The sequence below is a fragment of the Astatotilapia calliptera genome, chromosome 5 (genome assembly GCF_964374335.1).
Source record: "Astatotilapia calliptera chromosome 5, fAstCal68.1, whole genome shotgun sequence".
Classification (NCBI taxonomy): domain Eukaryota; kingdom Metazoa; phylum Chordata; class Actinopteri; order Cichliformes; family Cichlidae; genus Astatotilapia; species Astatotilapia calliptera.
In genome coordinates, this window is record NC_137426.1 from 19,530,401 (window position 1) to 19,553,288 (window position 22,888).

Sequence of the window (22,888 nt, forward strand, 5' to 3'; positions counted from 1 at the left end):
GCTCAGGCGTGGTATGAGCTGTCAGAGGCTGCTTGATGACGATGCCCGCTTGCTCCCCCTCTTCCTAGGAGGGATGGTTGAGAGTCCATCACCCATCTCACCTCCCTCCCTGCCTCCCCCATCTCTCACACTCTCTTTCTTAGTGCAGACAATGAGGACTAGAGGCCACAGAGAGGCCGCTCACACGGGATGCGGTAGTCTTTCTACTGCAGCAGCAGGCAGTGAAGGACAGGACAGAAAAATTGTTGGGTTTCACTTTCTACTCATAGTCCTTGTTTGCACATCCAGTGCCAATTTTTTTGACAAACTGAGAAATATATATAAAGAAAAAAACAACAACTGTGCTAACTGTAATCTGCTTTAGAAAGGTCTGTTTTTGATGCCATTTGTGTCCATTGTTTATTTTTTCTTTTGGTTTCATGGTTTGGAACCTGCAGATGTAGACAGAGCACACATGAGTGTTAACATTTGTAAAGGTCATTTTGGTTGGGGTTTAGGGTCTAAGATGCCTAATTTTTCTGGATAAGATGCTGGAAGACCCATCCGTGATTCAGTGTTTTGGCTAAAAGAGTTCTCATTCAAGATATTATCCGTTGGTCCGTCAGTTTGGTACCCTTAGCAGAAAATAGATCCAAAGCATTTCTCTTTCCTCCAAACATGGCAGGTTGAGTTGATGCCAAAGAGCTAGATTTGGATTTCATCAGATTCTTACTCTGGATGGCATAACACTGGCCTCCAGTAACACTGTGAGGAATCCTGGAGTCGTTCTTGACCAGGATATATCCTTCAATGTACATATGAAACAAATATGTAGGACTGCTTTCTTCCATTTGCGCAACATCTCTAAAATTAGAAACATTCTGTCTCAGAGTGACGCTAAAAAAACTACTTTGTGCATCTATTACGTCTAGGTTGGATGACTGTAATTCATTATTATCAGGATGTCCTAAAAACCCCTGGAAAAGCCTTCAATTAATCCAAAATGCTGGAGCAAGAGTGCTGACAGGGACTAGAAAGAGAGATCAGATTTCTCCTGTACTGGCTTCCCTTCATTGGCTCCCTGTTAAATCCAGAATTCAAAATCCTGCTCCTCACATACAAGGTCTTAAATAATCAGGCCCCATCTTATCTTAATGACCTTATGGTACCATATTCTTCCATTAGAGCACTTCGCTCTCACACTGCAGGCCTACTTGTTGTTCCTAGAATTTTTAAAAGTAGAATGGGAGGGAGAGCCTTCAGTTTTCAGGCCTCTCTTCTATAGAATCATCTTTCAGTTTGGATTCAGGACACAGACACCCTCTCTAATTTTAAGATTAGGCTTAAAACTTTCCTTTTTGCTAAAGCATATAGTTAGGGCTGGACCAGGTGATCCTGAATCCTGTGTATATACACCTTTCTGCATTTAGTCAGTAGTTATTATTAAACTCTGGTTCTCTTCCACAGCATGTCTTTTGTCCTGTCTGCCTCCCCTCACCCCCAACCGGTCGCAGCAGATGGCCCCGCCCCACCCTGAGCCTGGTTCTGCTGGAGGTTTCTTCCTGTTAAAAGGGAGTTTTTCCTTCCTACTGTCACCAAAGCACTTGCTCATAGGGTGTTATATGATTGTTGGGATTTTCTGTTTTCTATTGCAGCATTTCCACCTTACATTATAAAGTGTCTTGAGGTGACTGTTGTTGTGATTAGGCGCTGTATAAATAAAACTAAACTGAATTAAGCCGAATCTGATCATAGCTTTTTCTCCCAAGTCTTCTCTGACACAAATTAAGTGTCCACTGGCAAACTTAATATGGGCCTGAACATTTTTTTTTTTGAGCAGGAAAACCTTACAGGTGATGCAAGATTTTGATCCATTACTTCCTATGTGCTAGCAATTGTGTTCTTGGTAAATGTGGTCTCATTTACCTTCAGGTCATTAATGAGCTCCTTGCAGTTTGGGCTGATCCACCATCTTTCTCATGATCATCCTCACCCCATGAGGCAAAATCTTACATGGAGCACAAGACAGAAGGCGATTTATGGTCATGTTAGATCTTTTCCATTTCTAAATAATCACACCAGCTGCTGTCACCTTCTCACCAAGTTTTTTGCTGATAGTCTTGTAGCTAGTTTGTAGAGGTCTACAAGCTTGTCTCTGACATCCTTTGACAGCTCTTTGGTCTTGCCCATAGTGGTCAAGAGGTTGAAATTCTGTGTACAAGTTTGCTTTATATACATAATGAGTTGAGATCAGGTGTATCTGTAATTGGTTGATTGTAATCTGTGTGCCACATGGGCAAATAGCTAATCGGTGTCAGCCAAATTTCTGATTGGCTCGACGGGGATCAGGTACGTATTTAACTAAATGACATGCAAATCAAATTCTAACTTTTATACAATGCATTTTTTCTGGATTTGTGGTTGATTTTCTGTCTCTCTTGATTAAAATGAAACTACCATAAAACTTCTAGACTTTTCATTACTTTGTGAACAAACTTACAAATTCAGCAGTGGATAAAATAATTATTTCCCCCACTACATATTTTAAATATGAACATAAATATTGTTATTATTGTCGTGTGTGTGCAGTAACTGTTCTGTCTTTGTTTTTGCGGGCTTTGGTTAACATATCTGTATGTCTAATATCTGTTGTGTCTGCTCTTTTTGCAGTATGAATACTTCAATGCTGTGCTGATCAATGAAGTGGATGAGGAGGGCAATAATGTGGAGCTAGGAGGAGAGTTCCTCCTGGAGCCCAATTACCATTTCAATAACCTCTCAGTCAACCTCAGCCTCAGTGTTGTCCAGGTGCCCACCAACATGTACAACAAAGGTGTGTATTCCTCTTCTCTGCGGCTGCCTTAAATTCAGGATTATGTGAGTGATATTCACCTACAGGAAGCTGATGAATGGGGAGGAGAGAGGGAGGGAGGAAAGTAAGTGGTGAAAGTGAGAAATGGTAGCTGAAGCTGTATCAGTGTGACAGGCTGGGCGAAGTGGAGATAGGTGATCGATATGAGCCCAGACATAACAAGAAAGCAGCAGCAGTCTGCTCTGGAAAGATGCTGCCCATATGGTAGCTGCTCTGTCGCTTCTTGTTCTCACCTCTTCCCGTGTATTGCCTGTGTGGCTTTTGTTCAGCATTAATGGACTCCCCATAACTCTCTGTTTACAGCACAAAAGGGGAGTCACCCAGCAGGAGGAAGGGAGGGATGATTTAGTCACAGGCATTGTATCTCTTTCAGGGGGGTCAATAAGGGACAAAGGTCAACCATGCACTCGGTAATGGTGACCAGAATGGTTACCATTATCACCATTTAATTTACTTTTCTCTCTTTTTCTCCTTTCTTTCACCATGCCTGTGTGTGTGTCCCTGTGGCCGCCATTTGCAGATCCTGATATAGTGAACGGGGTTTACTGGTCTGAGGCCCTGAATAAAGTGTTTGTAGATAATTATGAAAGAGATCCAACGCTTATCTGGCAGTACTTTGGGAGTGCCAAAGGTTTCTTCAGACAGTACCCTGGTGAGTGCTGCCAATCTGTCTGTCAGTCTGCATGTGTGTGTGTGTGTGTGTGTGTGTGTGTGTGTGTGTGTGTGTGTGTGTGTGTGTGTGTGTGTGTGTGTGTGTGTGTGTGTGAGAGAGAGAGAGAGAGAGAGAGCATCCCATGGGAGCTCTCAACTGTCAGTGAAAAAAAAACTGATCAGAACAAATGATTTTGAATTACTAAAGGGGTAATTTGGCTAATGTTGTAATTTTACAGACCATCAGAGAGGATGCATATATACAGACTGCAATTAATCTGAATTTGCCAGAGTTGGTCTGCAGCCACACTCAGTAACATCTCTTAGATCCAGACGATGTTATTCAGACGGTTACGCTGATGTAAAACAGGCTGCCTGTTCACTGTAGAGAAGCTGCAGTGATGAGAAATGGCTTTTGAGATTGTTAACAGATGTAGGCTTTATGTGATTAATGTATAACGGGGAATCTTTAAAGGCCAAATGTTTCTCATCAGTCTTTTGCTAATATATGTATTCATGTTTTTATTACTCACTCCACAATACTGCTCTTTGTTTTGGGAACACGTTGCATTAAATGAGGAAAGAAATTTACATAAACAGATATTAACTTTTAATATTTTCAGCCTGATTGTTCATTTTTTGTTGTGTTTTTGGTTTCTGTTAAAGAAACTAACTGAGAAGACAAATATATTTGTGTGTGGCCGTTGTTCATGGCCAAACATCTGTGTGTTTTTCATGTCTTTTCATATCTTCACAAATTAAAATTTAATTAATTCAGACCCAGATATCCTTTTAGAGCTTTCAGTTTTTGCAGAGATGTCGAGTCTTTTAGTGTCATTGGTTTTTCAAGCACTGCAGCTTTTAAACTTTAAATAAATAGGTCTCAACAGCTATTTTGTGGTGAGTGTTTTTATCCTTAGATTAAACCAGATTTGATGAGCCTCGTGAGTCTACTGCATCAGGATGGTTAATGTGGGACTGACTCGAGATAAGCCACACTGAGTGTGTTCATCATAACGAGGGAACATGTTGCCCACTGCAACAATGCGGCTTGTAATGTCTTTTTAATAGTTTTTTGGCAACAGTAGCACTCAGTGGCTCAGAGAAATTCACCCACAGGCTAAATTTGATAGTGGGAGAGCTTTGTTTTTTTTCCCCTCACAAATCTGGTGGCTTTAAAAATATAGTGCATTATCAGTCTTTTATGTAGATTCATGCAAGGTGAACACCGTATTTAACAAACCTCCCAATATGTAGCTTATTACCCAGCGCACTATAGTGTGACTCTTTATGATCTGTAACTGGAACAATGTAGTATGCTGTGTCTTACTGAAGGGCTTGACAGATGAAGAACTTATATTTTGATTACTGTTACATGTTAATATATCTTGTCAGTGTGCTTGTGTTTGCTCTCTGTGAAGCAATGTTATTTTATTACTTTAAAATTCTGCCAATTCTGATTTGTCTGAATCTGCCCCCCAGGAGTTAAGTGGCATCCAGATGAGCATGGCGTCATTGGCTTCGACTGCAGAAATCGGAAGTGGTAAGCCTGCATGTACCTGAGAAGTTTTGTACATCACACAGCTTCTAGATTCTAGAAGTCATTAGTCTATTTGTCCAAGGAAGTGTGTAAGTCATCTTATATATATTCCTACTATCCCTGGTGTGAGGAGGTCAAAATTACATAAACAAAGGAAGACATTTCAAAAGTTAATTTTTAGATCTTGGCATCATCTGAAAGGTTTTTTTTAGCTGCAATTACATGTGAAGGTTTTGTGCCTTTGTAGCTCAACCGCTATTATTTGTAATGCACAATGAATGCAATTACAGCAGACGGACTAGATGTGGGAAATCGAAGACACTAATTGCATTCAATTTTTAAAGACACTCACACTCACAACTGACACTTTTCCAAAATGTACCTTTACTTTTTTTTGCACTAAAAAGAAAAAAAAAGACACTTTGTTTATAATAGATGGTTTTTCCTAGTCCCTTTGGATTAAATTGAACTAGACAAGGTCCATAAATTAAAATATTTGACGCCCCTGCTTTAAGTGAACTCTGTCTCACAGGTACATTCAGGCCGCTACGTCTCCCAAGGATGTTGTGATCTTAGTTGATGTTAGTGGAAGTATGAAGGGGCTGAGGCTTACCATTGCCAGACAGACTGTTTCCTCCATATTAGACACACTGGGAGATGATGACTTCTTCAACATAATTGCTGTAAGTTAAAGTCGAAACAAAGTATTTACTCCTTTAAATTAATGATTCTCACATTCCTGCGTAATCTCAGGCCCTCTCTGTTACTTTAATGAACACATTTTTAGATGTTTCTACAATGTTCTTGTATTCGGCATAACTGGAGCGCAGTCATCCATGAAAAACAAAGATTGGTTATTTAAATCTCTTCTGTTTAAATGGTTGTTATACTCCCACAGTATAATCAGGAGATCCACTATGTGGAGCCTTGTTTGAATGGTACGCTGGTCCGGGCCGACAGAACCAATAAAGACGTGAGTCCCTATTAAAACTAATGAATATATGTCTCGCAGCAGGTCGAATTCACGCAGCTAAAGTTGAAAAACTTCTTCTTCCACTTTGTGGTTATGTGTCAGCATTTCCGTGAACATCTGGACAAGCTGTTTGCCAAAGGGATCGGACTGCTTGGTGAAGCTCTGACTGAAGCTTTCATGATCCTGAGTGATGTAAGTTCCAGTAAAAAAAAAACTGTGACTGACATTTAATGACAAATCTTTCAAACATCCTCTCAGTCTATACTCTAATAAATTAACTTATTACAAAGGAGGTGAAACAGCTTCTGATTTTCTGATTGCATTTTAATGTTGGATTATTAGCATTTGTAATTTTATTATAAAAAGTTTAATTCATTTATTGATTAATTTGACATAAAAATAATGAATTTTTGCACGTGCCCACATAAGACAAATGCTTCTTCGTTCTCATTTAATTCAAGTGCTCCATTTGACCCGAACACAAGGGAAACTTTCATTTTACAAGCCACATTTGTTTTCACTGTCAGAATGTGCTCCAAGTACAACACAGAGCTAATCATAAAAAGTAGCACACTCTAGTCAAATATATTCGAGCATTTGGGAGGTGTGCCGCCCATCGAAATGCTCCATTGCAATCCCCGTTCCGCCCTCCAAACACAGACACATCTATTCTGAACTGTGATTAATGGCTCTAATTAACGTCAATGATTAATAACGTGTGATTGGAACACAAAGAAGATAAGGCCAGGAGCCACGCCGCACTGCTTTTATCTCCCTGTTTTCAGGCAAGCTTTGGCAGTGCTGCTGAAGCTGAGGGAGCGCAGCTTTTACCTCTGCATTTGTCAGATTAATTAAAGCTCTGCAATGAATATGGTAATCAGGTAGCCCGTAGCTTACCATCGAAATTCACTGTTACACCGCTGCACAGTGAATAAAGTCACAATGCATCCTATCATAGACCGAATCACAGAGAAACTCTTTGCACTTGACAAGCTCTGCAGCATTTAAACCGAGGCCTGGTGAGATGGATGAGAGTAAAGCTGAGAAGCACACACACAAACTGCTTTACAAAGCTAGTGATATAAAAGTACCATAAAACAGCAAACACAAAAAACATTCTGCCAATACTAATTTATAATATATTTTCTGAAAAAAATAATATGGATTTAACTCTTTAACAGCAAGAGTTTAGAATTTATAAGAAAGAATGGATGCTTGTCAGAAAACAAGAGCAAGTCAACAGCCTGAAATGAGGAACAACCACAGCTGGAAAGGCATCCCGCAACATCTCAACTGAGCTTTCTGCTGGCATTTGTCAGAAAAGGCACAGGTCTAACTAATCCAAGTAAAAAATTGGTGTTCCTGATAATGTTTATACCGATTCACTGTCGCCACTCTCATGTTTTACTTTTGACAGTTTAAAAGATCTCCTGTCAGCAAAACACACGATGAACTAAAACCATTTTTTAACATTCAGATGTGGTGGATGATCACATTAGTCACTGCTTTCATTCTTTCCGTTCTCTAATATTAGATGAAACCTTATCCAAAGTTACCCAATCAGAAGAGTTTGCTGTATGTTTCTAACTAATTTTTAATACCTGCACCTGCCAAGGGTTTCATCCTTTTCCTTGTTTTTCCTGACACTGAGTCATGCTGACCTCACACATACAACCACAGTCTCTGTTTGTTGTCCTCCAATGACAACAGAAATGAAAAGATGCATATTATATGTTAAGAACAGGTGTGCTCAGCAGGATTTGTCCTGTGATCTTGTCTCTTCACACTCCTGTGGTTCTTCACATTTACACTGCTACAAGTCAATAAGCCACTTAATTACTGCACTGCATCTTCTTGCATCTGAGTCAAGTGTGCCACATTTTTCAGGTTTATTTACTTCAACATAATGCTAGTTCTATTTATTTCATGTGTAAATAACATCATAGATATTGTTTGATTTTTCTGTTATGCTATGTTACTCTCATGCATTTCCCCCCTTGTACTTTAGTTCAATCAGACTGGTCGTGGCAGCGTGTGCAGTCAGGCCATAATGCTCGTCACTGATGGGGCAACTGAGATGTATGACGATGTTTTTGAAAAATACAACTGGCCAGAAAGAAAAGTGAGTCTTAACCGCTGTCTCTCTCCCCTTCTATTCGTCTCCATCACATTGTCTTTTCTGTCTAATTTTAAATTGTAAGCATCACAGTTTTTTGCTTGCACTGCAGTTTTCTTGCATCAAATGTACATTTTACATTATCCCAGCCGGAGCTCCGGTCTGATGTTTTGAGGAATTGGTTTCTTAATTCATTATCACTCGTGTAAAAATCGTTGTCAATATGATGTTTTTCAGTGTGTTGATGAATTACAGCTCAGGGAATAAAGCATGGGAAATTAATTATTTTCAAGGGCACTGCATGTACAAGCAGCTCAGGCTCAAAGGACTCTTACCCCTCTGCTGTGCTCTCCCCACACTTCTTCGTGGATTCAATACTGGGTTTAAAATCTTTTGTTGGTCTTTCTCAGTAAGACCTAAATGCAGTTAAAATGAAATGAACTGCTGTGCAGCTCACAGAGCCATAAAAACAACAGCTAAAGGGCTTTTGTTCAGTCCTGTGAAGCATATGTGTGGGGCTTTTGGCAGAGCACCGGGCAGTGTTTGGCAGGGCACCCCCCCTTCATCCTACCCACCCACCCCGCAAATACACCCTGAGGGCTGCTATATGGCAGCTTTTCAGTGTTTTCTATATGCTTTCTGCTTAGCAAAGCATCTGGAGCCAATGAGCCGTACAGGTCTGGCAAAGTGTCACGCAGCGTTCTTCAGAAGGACAGTTGTACATGCCCCCATGCCCAAACAATAACAAAGGAAAATTAATTTAATTTGAATACATAAACTCAAAAAAAAGATGAAAAAATTAAAATAAACTAAAAAGGATTGGCCTAAAAAAGAAAAGTGCAAAGACACACTTTCCTCCTGAGAATTTAAAAGAACATATAGCTTCCTCCTTCTCCAGAACCAGATAGAATCAGGACAGGAAGATGAAGCACTGAGGAGATACATCACTTTGCATGTTTTTTAATCCTTCTTTCTCAAAAACTCTTGTCATCTATGTGTCCTTTAAACAGGTCCGGTTATTCCCTTACCTGATTGGACGAGAGTCTGCATTTGCTGATAACCTTAAATGGATGGCTTGTGCCAACAAAGGTTGGAGACCTTTTGATAAACACTTTCCAAGACAGCTTCGTATCAGAGTGTCAAACAGGGTCTGATGCTGCGCTTGTGTGCAATAATATGATAGATTAAGGATTTTTGGGGTCTGTGTGGTTTGGACATGTATGTGTAGCTTTGTGTGTTTTGTGTGTGTGTGCACGCATATGCATGTGCTTGCTCAGACTCTTTCTGCCAAGAGGCAATGAAGTGGCACTCGGGAGGGTCAGAGGTCAATTTGCTCTAATCCCTCTTCCTGTCAGTGTCTTCCTCTTGGCTGCTCACTACTGATGGCTCCCTCGCGTCAACGCTCCAGATGAGTGCCCTCTGGAAGGGAAAGTCACAGCCAGGAAAACAGATCACAGAGGGATTGTGGAATGACAAGCCACAAACCTCCTTCCCATACAGGCCACTGCTGCGTTATAACCCAACATGTCTGATATAAAACATTGTCAGCAACAGCAGGAGGTGACACTCAGTTTAAACAGAAACACTGGCTCTATGCAATCCAGCAGAGACATCAGCAGGAGGGCAGTAGTGTACTTTAACACAGTTTTGAGGTACTTTCTTTTGGTTTGGAACCATATTTGAATTAAAAGCTATTTTAGACTTAATTTTAATATAATCAGTAGAAGTTTTAAAACACACCAATAATAGTCAAATAACATGGAATATATACACAAAATATTTGAGAGATACTGTTTTGTGCAATCTTATACTTTGCTGACATTTCTGTTGACATCAGTGAAGACAGTGAGTTCAAAGCTGGGTCATTTTTCCTGGAAATGTTGAAATGTGACAGCTGGGTTCAGCCTCCCCATGACCCTGAATTTTATAAGTAGCTATTGAAATAATGGATGGATTGATGGATATATGTTGGGTTGTTAAGTCATTAAAAACTACACACGGTGGGTATTGTGAGCTGATTTAAATGTGCAGCATGTTGAAATTGTATTAGCTTTAGGATTCAGAATTCTTTTTTTTTAGTGCACCACATCACCTTAATAAATCTAATAGAATTTATTAATTGTGTGAATAAAAACATGCAAAAACATATAATAGTTTAAAAAGTTTTAATGTAAAGTTTAAATTTAAAATATTATTTTTTGCATTCATTGTTTCCTGAAAACCCTCTCCTGTCTGATCATTTCCTGATAACATTTACTTTTACAATAATTGATTACACAGCGGTGAAGAGTAGACTTTATCAAAGTAGATGTCTTTCTGAAAGCACTGTAACTAAGTTTAAGAATATAATCCACCCACTGTTATCATCTCCAATGCCCTGTACCAACACAGAGCAAAGCAGCTATCTGAACGCTACCCCAACAGAGGTCGATTATCTTGTTAATAATTTCACCTCCTCACTACGTACGACTCTGGATACTGTAGCTCCTGTGAAAACTAAGGTCTCTAATCAGAAGTACCTGACTCCGTGGTATAATTCTGAAACACGTACCCTAAAGCAGATGACTCGTAATCTGGAGAGGAAATGGCGTGTCACAAATCTAGAGGATCATCATTTAGCCTGGAGAAATAGTTTGCTGCTTTATAAGAAAGCCCTCCGCAAAGCCAGAACATCTTACTATTCATCACTGATTGAAGAAAATAAGAACAACCCTAGGTTTCTCTTCAGCACTGTAGCCAGGCTGACAAAAAGTCAGAGCTCTTTTGAGCCAACCATCCCTTTAACGTTAACTAGTAATGACTTCATGAACTTCTTCACAAATAAAATTTTTATCATTAGAGAAAAAATTACCAATAATCATCCCACAGATGTAATATTATCTACAGCTACTCTTAGTACCATTGATATTAAGTTAGACTCTTTTTCTCCAATTGATCTTTCTGAGTTAACTTCAATAATTACTTCCTCCAAACCATCAACGTGTCTTTTAGACCCCATTCCTACAAAACTGCTCAAAGAAGTCCTGCCATTAATTAATTCTTCGATCTTAAATATGATCAACCTATCTCTAATAATCGGCTATGTACCACAGGCCTTCAAGCTGGCTGTAGTTAAACCTTTACTCAAAAAGCCATCTCTAGACCCAGCAGTCTTAGCTAATTATAGGCCAATCTCCAACCTTCCTTTCATATCAAAAATCCTTGAAAGAGTAGTTGTCAAACAGCTAACAGATCATCTGCAGAGGAATGGTTTATTTGAAGAGTTTCAGTCAGGTTTCAGAGCTCAGCACAGCACAGAAACAGCTTTAGTGAAGGTTACAAATGATCTTCTTATGGCCTCTGACAGTGGACTCATCTCTGTGCTTGTCCTGCTAGACCTCAGTGCAGCATTCGATACTGTTGATCATAATATCCTATTAGAGCGATTAGAACATGCTGTAGGTATTACAAGTACTGCGCTGCAGTGGTTTGTATCATATCTATCTAATAGACTCCAATTCGTGCATGTAAATGGAGAGTCCTCTTCACACACTGAGGTTAATTATGGAGTTCCACAGGGTTCAGTGCTAGGACCAATTCTGTTTACATTATACATGCTTCCCTTAGGCAGTATCATTAGAAGACATAGCATACATTTTCACTGCTATGCAGATGACACCCAGCTCTATCTGTCCATGAAGCCAGATAACACACACCAATTAGTTAAACTGCAGGAATGTCTTAAAGACATAAAGACCTGGATGGCCGCTAACTTTCTGCTTCTTAATTCAGATAAAACTGAGGTTATTGTACTCGGCCCTGAAAATCTTAGAAATATGGTATCTAATCAGATTCTTACTCTGGATGGCATTACCTTGGCCTCCAGTAACGCGGTGAGGAACCTTGGAGTCATTTTTGACCAGGACATGTCCTTCAACGCACATATTAAACAAATATGTAAGACTGCTTTCTTCCATTTGCGCAACATCTCTAAAATTAGAAATATCCTGTCTCAGAGTGACGCTGAAAAACTAGTTCATGCATTTATTACTTCCAGGCTGGACTACTGTAATTCATTATTATCAGGATGTCCAAAAAACTCACTGAAAAGCCTTCAGCTAATCCAAAATGCTGCAGCAAGAGTCCTGACAGGGACTAGAAAGAGAGAGCATATTTCTCCTGTTTTGGCTTCCCTTCATTGGCTTCCTGTTAAATCCAGAATTGAATTCAAAATCCTGCTCCTCACATACAAGGTCTTAAATAATCAGGCCCCATCTTATCTTAATGACCTTGTAGTACCATATCACCCTATTAGAGCGCTCCGCTCTCGCTCTGCAGGCCTACTTGTTGTTCCTAGAGTATTTAAAAGTAGAATGGGAGGGAGAGCCTTCAGTTTTCAGGCCCCTCTTCTGTGGAACCAGCTTCCAGTTTGGATTCGGGAGACAGACACTATCTCTACTTTTAAGATTAGGCTTAAAACTTTCCTTTTTTCTAAAGCATATAGTTAGGGCTGGACCAGGTGACCCTGAATCCTCCCTTTGTTATGCTGCAATAGATGTAGGCTGCCGGGGGATTCCCATGATGCATTGAGTTTTTCCTTTCCAGTCACCTTTCTCACTCACTATGTATTAATAGACCTCTCTGCATTGAATCATATCTGTTATTAACCTCTGTCTCTCTTCCACAGCATGTCTTTATCCTGTCTTCCTTCTCTCACCCCAACCGGTCGCAGCAGATGGCCGCCCCTCCCTGAGCCTGGTTCTGCCGGAGGTTTCTTCCTGTTAAAAGGGAGTTTTTCCTTCCCACTGTCGCCAAAGTGCTTGCTCATAGGGGGTCATATGATTGTTGGGTTTTTCTCTGTATCTATGAAGCGCCTTGAGGCGACTTTTGTTGTGATTTGGCGCTATATAAATAAAATTGAATTGAATTGAATTGAATAAATGGACTTAGACTGAAGACCATCCCCAGTGGTGTCCTTACATTTGATTTGTCTAAGGATGCTGAGGAGTTTACACACCAGCGATCTGTAATATCTTTTAAACTTATCTCTCCTCTTACCTAGATCATGTTAGCAAAGGTTGGATTTAGCCTCACACTAAAAGAGTAGGGCTAAATTGTTAGAAATTAAACGAATGGTAAAGGGTTGACAAACAAAGCCAAACACGCTGTGTGGGAGGAATGTGTTGCTGCTGCAGTGAATGAAGTGGGGCAGAGGGAAAAACTGCAAAGTTTATCTCAGGCTTGGACGCACATATAACTCAAACACTCCCACATAACCATCAGGAAACTCGGTACCACTTTCTATCACAGCTCGGTAATAAAGGGGAAATAGTAGGGTAACAAAGCGGAAACAAGAGCGTAATAATATAGTAATTTCTAAGTTATTACTATGCAATTACTAAAGTAATAACTACATAATATCCAAGTACCAGCATGGTAGCAACAGTGGTTAGAGTTGAGTAATAGTACTCTGAAATTTATGTAACAGGATAATAAGGGCCCCAAAACTGGGGTAACAATGTGGACATATAGCTCTGTGATAAAGTGGTAATTGTAGGGTAACAAGAAAGAGATAAGGTGGTCATTTCTAAGTTATAACCACTCAATTAGCCAGGGTAGTTTCTGTGTAATAAGCAGGAAACAGAGCTGCAAAATGCAAAACTGCCTGTTTCTATTTAATAACATACGAATATCCCATTAAAGCAAACTTGTGTGTTTGTGAGGCTATTACCTGGAAATATCTTGGGTAGTTTCTGCATAATAAGCAGAAAACATAGCTGTAAAATGCAAACCAGCTTGTTTCTACTTAATAACATAGCCAGGTAATAGACTTTTAAAACACACTTAAAGAATAGTAATGACTACCAGGAAACACCTGTGGTGGTTTCTGTGTAATAAGCAGGAATTTAATACTATGGTCATGATAGTCGATTAAAAAAAGCATCAGGAAGTCTCTAATGCACTTATGCAAAATGTTAATAATTAAGTTTAAAAGAATAACACATATGAATACATTAGATACGGGAGTGTGAAGGACCCTCCCTAACGGCATAGTTTACACATAGATGCTCCGCTTAGTAAGCTGTGATTTTCTACATCGTGTTGTCTGTACTTAAGATGAAAATTCCTGTAGATCCATTTTATGAATGATTGTTCATTGATGCGTTTGGCGAACTTGGAGTTTTCACTTGTATTTTTTTTTAAACTTTACCTCAGTAAAGGAACTGTTGTTCCAACCACTAGATGTAAATTTTGCGTTTGATGTGTTAAATACTCCACATGTTGGGCTGTTCTTTAATGAGTTTATGGATCACATCCTTCCTCTTGCAGAAGTGTGTTTGCTGTGATTGTGGGTTAATGTGTGTGTGTGTGTGTGTGTGTGTGTGTGTGTGTGTGTGTGTGTGTGTGTGTCATTGCAGGATATTTTAGTCAGATCTCAACCTTAGCTGATGTTCAGGAGAACGTCATGAGATATCTTCATGTCATGAGCCGCCCAAAGGTTATCGATCATGAGCACGACACAGTGTGGACTGAGGCTTACGTGGACAGTGCTGTAAGTATATCTTAAGTATTGTACATTAATTAATATTACTGGTTCATTATTCAAGTATACAATAGTTTTCTGGTGTGAAAGCGTTGTTCATAAAATACCTGAGCATCAGAAATAAAGCAACAGATTTGTCGAACTGTCTGTTTCAGAGACATTTAAATGCTGCATCCTGTTGCTGTTCTACATGATATGAGGTTTTCATGCTGTGTTGTCCATCTCTTGTACTGTACAATGAGTATTCACATGTGTGGGTCTGCTCTCTCATCATTACTCCTCATGCTGCTGGAATGATTCCTCATTATGAGCTTCATTAATCTGCATGGATTTTTCCCCCCAGTGTGCATCTGTGTCCACAAAGTCGATGCAGAATATGCAGATTTTATTTCACTGATGATTCAATCCTTGTGTATCTCTTCTTCCCCATCAGCTTTCCCTGGCCCACAAGGTACGTCAGCAAAGTTTTCGTTTTCTTGTGCAAGAACTGGCCTTGTGCTGTGGATCTGGTTCTGAAGTAGGACCAGAAAAGGCATCATGGGCAGGATATAAAAATTTTTTTTATTCAGTATCAGCCAGTACAAGTCATATTATATGAAGCAGAAGTGACTTGAGAGGTTAAATACCTGCCCATTGTTTCTCGCCTTTCGACATCATGCTTCAGTCGGGGGGTTGCTCTGAGGGGCACAAACAGCAGAGGAGCATTTATTGTCTTTCTTTCCAATATGGAGGCAATAAGCATGCACACACTAAAACACACACACTCTCCCTCTCACACGCACATATACATTTACACACACATACAGAAAGGGTTGGGAGATTGTCCTCTGCAGTGTGTGCTCTTGTATCTCAGCCTCAGACACACCATTCATCATTCTGTGGATCATTGCACTTTATCTCCTAAAGCCCATAATAAAACTGACACTGGAGGAGAGACCAAGAAAGAAGGAAAGAAGGAAAGAAGGTAGAGAGCGAGAGCGATGGAGGTGTCCATTGCTGTACCTGTGTGCGTATGGTTGTAAGGACTAAAGCAGGCCAGTTTTCTCTTCCATTGTGTGCTGTGATGAATTTAAGGAGCCTCCATTCTTCATTTTGTCAAGCCAGCTTGTACACACAGCAGTTCACAGCTCGTTGGCTTCATATATACACGCACACACACACACACACACACACACACACACACACACACACACACACACACACACACACACACACACACACACAACCTGAACATCAACCACGCTCATGCACAAACACGGACACAGGCATGCTCAGCTGTACCATTTCACAATGTGAGGGAAAGGCAGACCTATTTTAATGGTGCTCATGCGCTGATGTCAGCCTTCATCCTCCTGAGCACATGAGCCGCACATGGTTCAGGTCTGACAAGTTAAAGGCTTTAACCAGTCTCAGTTCATTTTACATGTAATTCTTCAGGACCGTTTGGATGCTACAGTTATATATTATGTGAAGGGAATAAATTCCGCCCCTGCCTTTCACATCAGTCTTGTGTTATGGGATCAATTTTTACACATTTAATAAATACATTAATAACACACTTATATGTAACTTAGGCTGTATCGTTATTACCAATTAACTACTTTATTGGGTGGTTCAGATTTATTGTTTTTACATAATCTATATCATTAATATAATTTTGCAGGACTTTAGGTACTGATGATAAACAAAATGTGTCAACATAAACATAGGCAGCATGCTTTGTATGTAACTTGTCTTAAAATGTATCAAATGTGATGGTGAAGAAAGTTTAATGAAAGTTTTATGTTCTGTGGATGAATGCATTGTTGGCTCCTGTCAGTTTCAGAGCTTTTAATTAAAAAACGAAAAGTTATTTTAATTATGTTTGATTATCAGAGCCTATCTAGGGGAGAGAGTGTTTTTTTCAATACAATTTTTCTTCCCTTGCTTTATTATTATAAATAATAAAGTCCTCTTTTGCTTTTTTCTGTGTCTTTTTTTTTTCAGTTGAACGACAAATCGGGCCCAACTTTGACAACTACAGTGGCCATGCCTGTCTTCAGCACAAAGAATGAAACTGTGAGTCAATTATAGCATTTATTAGCTAGTTACTAGGTGTTTTGATGATTAAATTTCACATAACGGCTGTGTGTCGCGTCTCTGTGGGTGAGATCAATCACTATATGTGGATGTGGGCGCAAAAACTCCCCTGATGTTCAAATCTTCTTTTTTAAAGAACAGCCAGTCAGAAGAAAGTTGTTTTAAAAATGATCAAGGGGTGCTCAAACTGCTTGTTTTAGGGTCATGGATAAACTTATAGGCTTTGTAAAGCTCTGGTATTGATAACTAAAGATTGTTTTTAATATGGAAATTTTGAAAAAGCTATTCTAATTGGTTTCAGGCATATAAATGTAGGGCTGATGAACATAATAGGTCCACTTTAAATCTATATGAATACAAGAAATTTGTCAAACTATGGCTTCTTTGGTGTAAAAATTCTGACAAAAAGACACTTTTGTATCTAAACTTTTGAAAAAAATGAACAATAAAGAGAAATTGAAATCAGAGTGCAAGCACCAGACCTTAGTATTTTTCTTTCTGACTTTATCTTCTGTATATACCTTAAAAACACCCCTGGTGGACTGAATTACCAAACTGACAAGGTGAAATGCCCCTTCTCTTTCATTTAAATTATGCAAAGCAAAGACTAAACTTACTTTTTCATACTTTAAACACCTTTTACTAGAGCAATGATATCCTCCCACTGCTGGGTGACTGAATATTAAACGCCGTTTTTATCTAAAGTTGTGTATGTGTTTTGAATCTTTTCATGCAGAAGAACCAGGGTATTCTGTTGGGGGTGGTAGGAACAGACATCCCTCTGCAGGAGCTGATGAAGCTCATCCCCAAACATATGGTACAATCAGCTGTCTTGGGCTAGATTAATGTATTCATATGCATATTTTCATTCTGCCTTAAGTATCTCATTTTCTGTCTCTAGTTAGGGATCCATGGATATGTATTTGCCATCACAAACAATGGCTACATCCTGATACATCCGGACCTCAGGCCTTTGGTAACTCACTTTCTTAGCATTATTTTTACACCTGAACATTCTCACAGCATTCCCTGACTTGACCCTATTTTTCCTTTTTTTCTTTTGTCCATGCTATTGTATGCATAACCAAAAATATGAACCTCCCACGAGGGTACGCAGAGACAAATGTGTTATCTGGTTAGGAGGCTACATGGGCTCGTATAGTCTGTAATCCCCACCTTTTCCTTTGATGTATGCATGCAGGGATAAAGGCCATTCATAGGGCTGGCTGGCCTGAGATTTCCCAGAGGTAACTTAACACTCGCTGGCAGAGATCACAGCCGCTCGCCCTGGCACCGTTGGTTCCTCGGGAGCTATGGCTGTGCTAGTGGATCTGTGTGTGCCAGTGTTAGTGCTATTCCTCTCTGTGCAACTGTGTGTGCGTGTGTGTGTTGGTCTGTGTTGGTTCTTTGTGTCTCTTTGTGGCTAAAACTGTGCTGTGGTCGTAGTCATTGACTTGTTGTTTCATGTGGATCGGGACTACATTCAGTAGCAAAGTTTGACATGTTAAAGTTTAATGCATCGATGTAGAGTTGTTTGAGCGTGGATTTTCTATCAATCATATTAATTATTTTTAATTTACCTGACAGTGTTCATTTCACAGTCGATTTGTTAAATAATTACTCAGCAAAACCTCAATAACTGCACTTGATAAATAAGAGTAGGTCTTAATTCTGAAAGTGCAACATGAAAGACAGATTACAGTGAAAAATAATGATTTCTAAATTGATCTATTTCCTTAATATCTGGCTCATGCATTTGAAAATTATGTCTTATGTGTATGTTTAACAGATGAATAAGGCTAGATAAGATGACATGTTTGAACCTAAGTTAAGCTATTAGTTCAAATAAAATAATATTACACTAAAAAGGTCACTAAGTTGTGCATGCTGTGTTCCTCTATGCAGTATCAGGAGGGTCAGAAGAGGAGGAAGCCCAACTACAGCAGTGTGGATCTCTCGGAGGTGGAATGGGAAGACAAAGATGGCATAGTATGTGCCAAAATTCATATCGTTTTAAGCCTTTATGTTTAGTAGAATATGAACCACTAAATGTGTTTGGATCTGCAATATTAAGCAAATCAGTGACTTCATTACACACTGTAATTACACATTTATTACTTTGTTCGGTAATGGCAAAGGCTTCTATTAGATCAAATTAGCATACGAATTGCCATGGTGGGATTGCTCAGTTTTCTGCAACACAGTGCAATTGCATTGAAATCCGGCTGGTAGTATGATCAGTGACCCAGCCTTGCCCTCTCTGCTTTATCTTCTAGTTACGCAATGCTATGGTGAACAGGAGGACAGGGACCTTCTCTATGGAGGTGAAGAAGACTGTGGATAGAGGGGTGAGGCTGCAGATAAAGACGCTTAGTGTCTCCATAACAAATGAGAATGTTCTCTTTGTTGTCTCTGAACTGAGGGAATGAATCTGTTATTCTTTCAGAGGCGTGTGCTAAAGATGCACAATGACTATTACTACACTGACATCAAAGGAACTCCATTCAGGTGGAAGAAAAGTTTTATTACATTCATGTCTCACTTCTACTCAAACGTTGACTGACTCAGGCTAATGTTCTTCTCGGTGCGTGCCTCTAGTGTCGGAGTAGCTCTCTCAAGAGGTCACGGAAAGTACTTCTTCAGAGGAAATGTGTCGCTCGAAGCAGGTACTCCACTCTTTGATTTACACTTTTAAGTCTGAATACTTCACAAATACATGAAGAAATGGCTTGTGAGGAAGATCTTACTTGGTTAGTATCCTGTAGTGAGTATCCTGAGAATGTGGCATTTACAGGAAATATATAAAACCTGGTTATTTATATCCATTTATACATGAGTTTTTGTACCAACACAACAAAGTAAGACGTTTACATCAGGAACACATAACCAAATTTCTCTAATGATAAAAATCCTTGCACATGTAAATTTACTCTGTGTTTCAGTCATTGCAGATCGGCATTGCTGAAGCGTTACTGACTTGTGTTTTTCAGGGCTCCGTGATCTGGAACAGCCAGATGTCGCCCTGGCAGACGAATGGTAACACAGGGGTTATGGGAGTGGGCATTCATGCGTTATGTAGGTTACCCCTTTGTGATCACCAGGGATCCTGAGGCCTGTGGTCTGACAGTGTGGCTCTTTTGGATGCAGGACCTACTGCAACATAGAGGAGGAGCATGAACATCGTCACCTGACCCAGATTCAAGCTATTAAACTCTTCATGACGGGCCGCAGACCGCACCTCAAATGTAAGACATAAAGTGACACATAAGCAAGTCATAGTACAAGCAGCCTATAATTTCTGAAATGTAATTATCCTATCAAGTGTGATCAAGACAAAAACATGTTGAATGAGATGGATATACAGTTAATCAGACCCATGTTATCCTCTGATGTTACAGGTGACAGAGAGCTGATCCAGGAGGTTTTATTTGATGCTGTGGTCACTGCTCCGCTCGAGGCCTATTGGACTGGATTGGCTCTCAACAAGTCAGAGTAAGAAACTTTAGGTACCTATTCCTGAGATATAGTTGTGAATAAAGCATTAATAATATGATTATCATTATATACCAAACTATCACAAGATTGCTTGTAATTCATCTGCACTCTTAAATGTCACTGTAAATGAAGGGTGAAGGGTTCCTACAGAAGCCCAGCAGGTTTGCTGGGTAAATACTGACATCTTTTGTTTTGTTTATTTATTAGGAAGGCACAGATTGTCTTCCTGGGGTCTGCTTTTAAAAACATAGATTAAAAAAAACATTGCATTCCACATAATTGAATACATTTAAACACATAAAGATTATGCTCAACACACATGTTGAATAAAAGAACATTAAAATAAGATTAGATTGTAGAAGTTAAAAAAAAGCCCCCCCAAACCTCAAAATTATGATATGCAATATGTTTCATTTTTTTAAATTATAAAACAATATGATTTATTTGATTTTAGTGTTCATTTAATCAGTCACAGGGGTATATATTACTGTGCATTTAAGAAAATTTGTGGTTGCCTCAGGGAGTTAAAAACAGCCATCTGGTGGCATGTGTACACGACGCTAAATTAAGTTTTAATTGACTATGCTGATATGATGGATTGCAAAACTTTCCATGTTGCAAGTAGGAGTGCAGCAATTATCCAGTCGCCATCTTTTACCAGCAAAGTCAGAAGTGCTGTTTGTGTTAGTGCCATATGCACAGAGGTGCTTCGATGTAGCTGAGGTTTGATCACTTTAATACTTTAGAAGCATTTAGCAAATAAGAAGTTAATTATTACTAGTATTTATAAATCTCTGACACATTATGAAATTATTTAATTCTAAATAACATCTTTTGTTCAAATTATACATACCTTAAAAAGATATGCCTTGTAAGACTCAAATTAATACATCTGTATAATTCAGTTTTTGGCTGATATTGCTGAAGCTAATTCTTCATCAACTATTACACTGTTACAGGATATGATGCAACACTTTGAATTCTGGAATAATGTGTAAGATGTGTATGCATGTTTGCAACTGATGATAATTTCCTTTTGATAAAGCTGCTGAATATTTTTTGTCACAAATAAATAATTTTGCCAATAAAATATCAAACTAAGTGCATCAGAAGTCATATGTGAATAATTACATGGATAACTAAAAAGCAATCAAGTATGAACTTAATAAGAACATCCGTGTTAAGTTAACTCTTATGTAAAAATACCCAGTTTGTCAAATACTGTGTTCAAAGAGAAATTTAAATTACATGCTGCATTAAATCAGTCACAAATGTTCAGGGAAAGTGTGTAAAATCAAAGCGCAGGTATATTTTTGTGGCATGCACTCACTGCTTTAAAATCGATCAACAGAAACTCAGACAAAGGAGTGGAGATTGCTTTTCTGGGAACACGTACGGGTCTTTCGAGAACCAACCTGTTTGTACCCGTTGATCAGCTCTCCAACAGGTGAGTGCCACCGCTCAACATTTCTCTAACCATTCAGCGTGAGGTGAGGCTGTGATTGTACTTGATGAATCTAATCCTTTGCTCTTCACCTCAGTTTCACTCTGTATGCTTCCTCAGAGATTTCCTGACAGCAGAGGACAAGGAGGGTGTGTTTAATGCTGATCACTTCCCTCTGTGGTACAAGAGAGCAGCAGAGCAGGTTCCCGGCACATTTGTCTACTCCATCCCCTTCAGCACAGGTATGCAGAACATTATGGAGTGTGAAATATCAGCTCTATGAGCCTGTACAAAAATGTACAAAACATGAATTTATCTCCACAATGCTGGTAAATTTTCCTGTATCTTCTAATATACAAGTTCATCTCAATGCAGCATTGCACACTGTACATTTTGCAAATTCATTTGGTTCCTGTAGGCATTAACTTGTCTTTCTACGTCTCTCTCTCTGTTATGGACTGTGGTTTTTACTGGTGGGATGCTCATCTCCCTCACAGCTTTCCTGCCGTTAATGTGGCTCACGTGCTGTCTACTATCTGGAGGGTAGAGATCTCAGTTTCCTTCTCCGGGACATTTGCCCCGCCTTTCCCCTGTTAATAATGACTGCATCCAGCCAGGCTTTGCCATCATAACCTGAAATGTTCTGTCACAGAACCCATTTCCGAATTATTATAGTCATCTGGCTGCAAAAAAGACCAGACTGAACTCCATTACTAGGTTTATTGTGCGGTTGCCGGGTAAAGGGTGCCATCTAGTGAACAGAAACTATAACTTGAGCTGTATTTATCTCCTTTTCTCCTCCAGCTTTAGAAAATAAAAGTGTGGTTTTGGCCAGCACAGCAATTCAGCTCCTCGATGACAGGAAATCTCCAATTGTTGCTGGTAATGACTTTGAATATTCTGTCATATCTTTAGTTTCTAGCTGCACTTATGTCCAAGCTCACTTTTGCTTGGTCTTGCTCTCAGCTGTAGGGATCCAAATGAAGCTTGAATACTTTCAGAAGAAGTTCTGGACTGCCTGCAGACAGGTAACAACACACCAAGTGTCACAACAGTTTTTCATACAAAAGTGAGCCTCATGATTATGCATGAAACTAACCTGTCCTTTATATGCTCAGTGTACAGCTCTGGATGGAAAATGTAGCATTAGCTGCGATAATGAGGTAAGAGAGCTTCTTTATTCTGACTTGAGGAGTGCTGAAAGGTATTAGAAGAA

At 39.4% G+C, this 22,888-nt stretch overlaps 1 protein-coding gene across 6 annotated transcripts in view; it reads left to right on the forward strand.

Annotated features, from left to right (window-relative positions):
• The window catches only part of cacna2d3 (calcium channel, voltage dependent, alpha2/delta subunit 3), a 39,267-nt gene that overhangs the window by 9,586 nt on the left and 6,793 nt on the right, over positions 1-22,888 (forward strand). For 5 of the 6 annotated variants that reach the window (XR_013909246.1, XR_013909248.1, XR_013909247.1 and 2 more), the window contains exons 6-30: positions 2,650-2,812; positions 3,372-3,503; positions 4,985-5,045; positions 5,575-5,725; positions 5,941-6,015; positions 6,118-6,207; positions 8,024-8,137; positions 9,142-9,220; positions 14,530-14,663; positions 15,088-15,105; positions 16,641-16,712; positions 17,470-17,550; positions 17,635-17,709; positions 18,639-18,722; positions 19,010-19,081; positions 19,180-19,241; positions 19,332-19,399; positions 19,724-19,769; positions 19,881-19,978; positions 20,132-20,225; positions 21,580-21,675; positions 21,793-21,914; positions 22,477-22,554; positions 22,639-22,700; positions 22,791-22,835. Coding sequence is in view for 2 of the 6 variants with exons in the window: in XM_026167834.2 (XP_026023619.1) it covers positions 2,650-2,812; positions 3,372-3,503; positions 4,985-5,045; positions 5,575-5,725; positions 5,941-6,015; positions 6,118-6,207; positions 8,024-8,137; positions 9,142-9,220; positions 14,530-14,663; positions 15,088-15,105; positions 16,641-16,712; positions 17,470-17,550; positions 17,635-17,709; positions 18,639-18,722; positions 19,010-19,081; positions 19,180-19,241; positions 19,332-19,399; positions 19,724-19,769; positions 19,881-19,978; positions 20,132-20,225; positions 21,580-21,675; positions 21,793-21,914; positions 22,477-22,554; positions 22,639-22,700; positions 22,791-22,835 (2,172 nt within the window). In the remaining 4 variants the exon portion in view is untranslated. The remainder of the gene's footprint in view (positions 1-2,649; positions 2,813-3,371; positions 3,504-4,984; positions 5,046-5,574; positions 5,726-5,940; positions 6,016-6,117; positions 6,208-8,023; positions 8,138-9,141; positions 9,221-14,529; positions 14,664-15,087; positions 15,106-16,640; positions 16,713-17,469; positions 17,551-17,634; positions 17,710-18,638; positions 18,723-19,009; positions 19,082-19,179; positions 19,242-19,331; positions 19,400-19,723; positions 19,770-19,880; positions 19,979-20,131; positions 20,226-21,579; positions 21,676-21,792; positions 21,915-22,476; positions 22,555-22,638; positions 22,701-22,790; positions 22,836-22,888) is intronic. The other variant, XR_013909245.1, reaches the window with a different exon arrangement.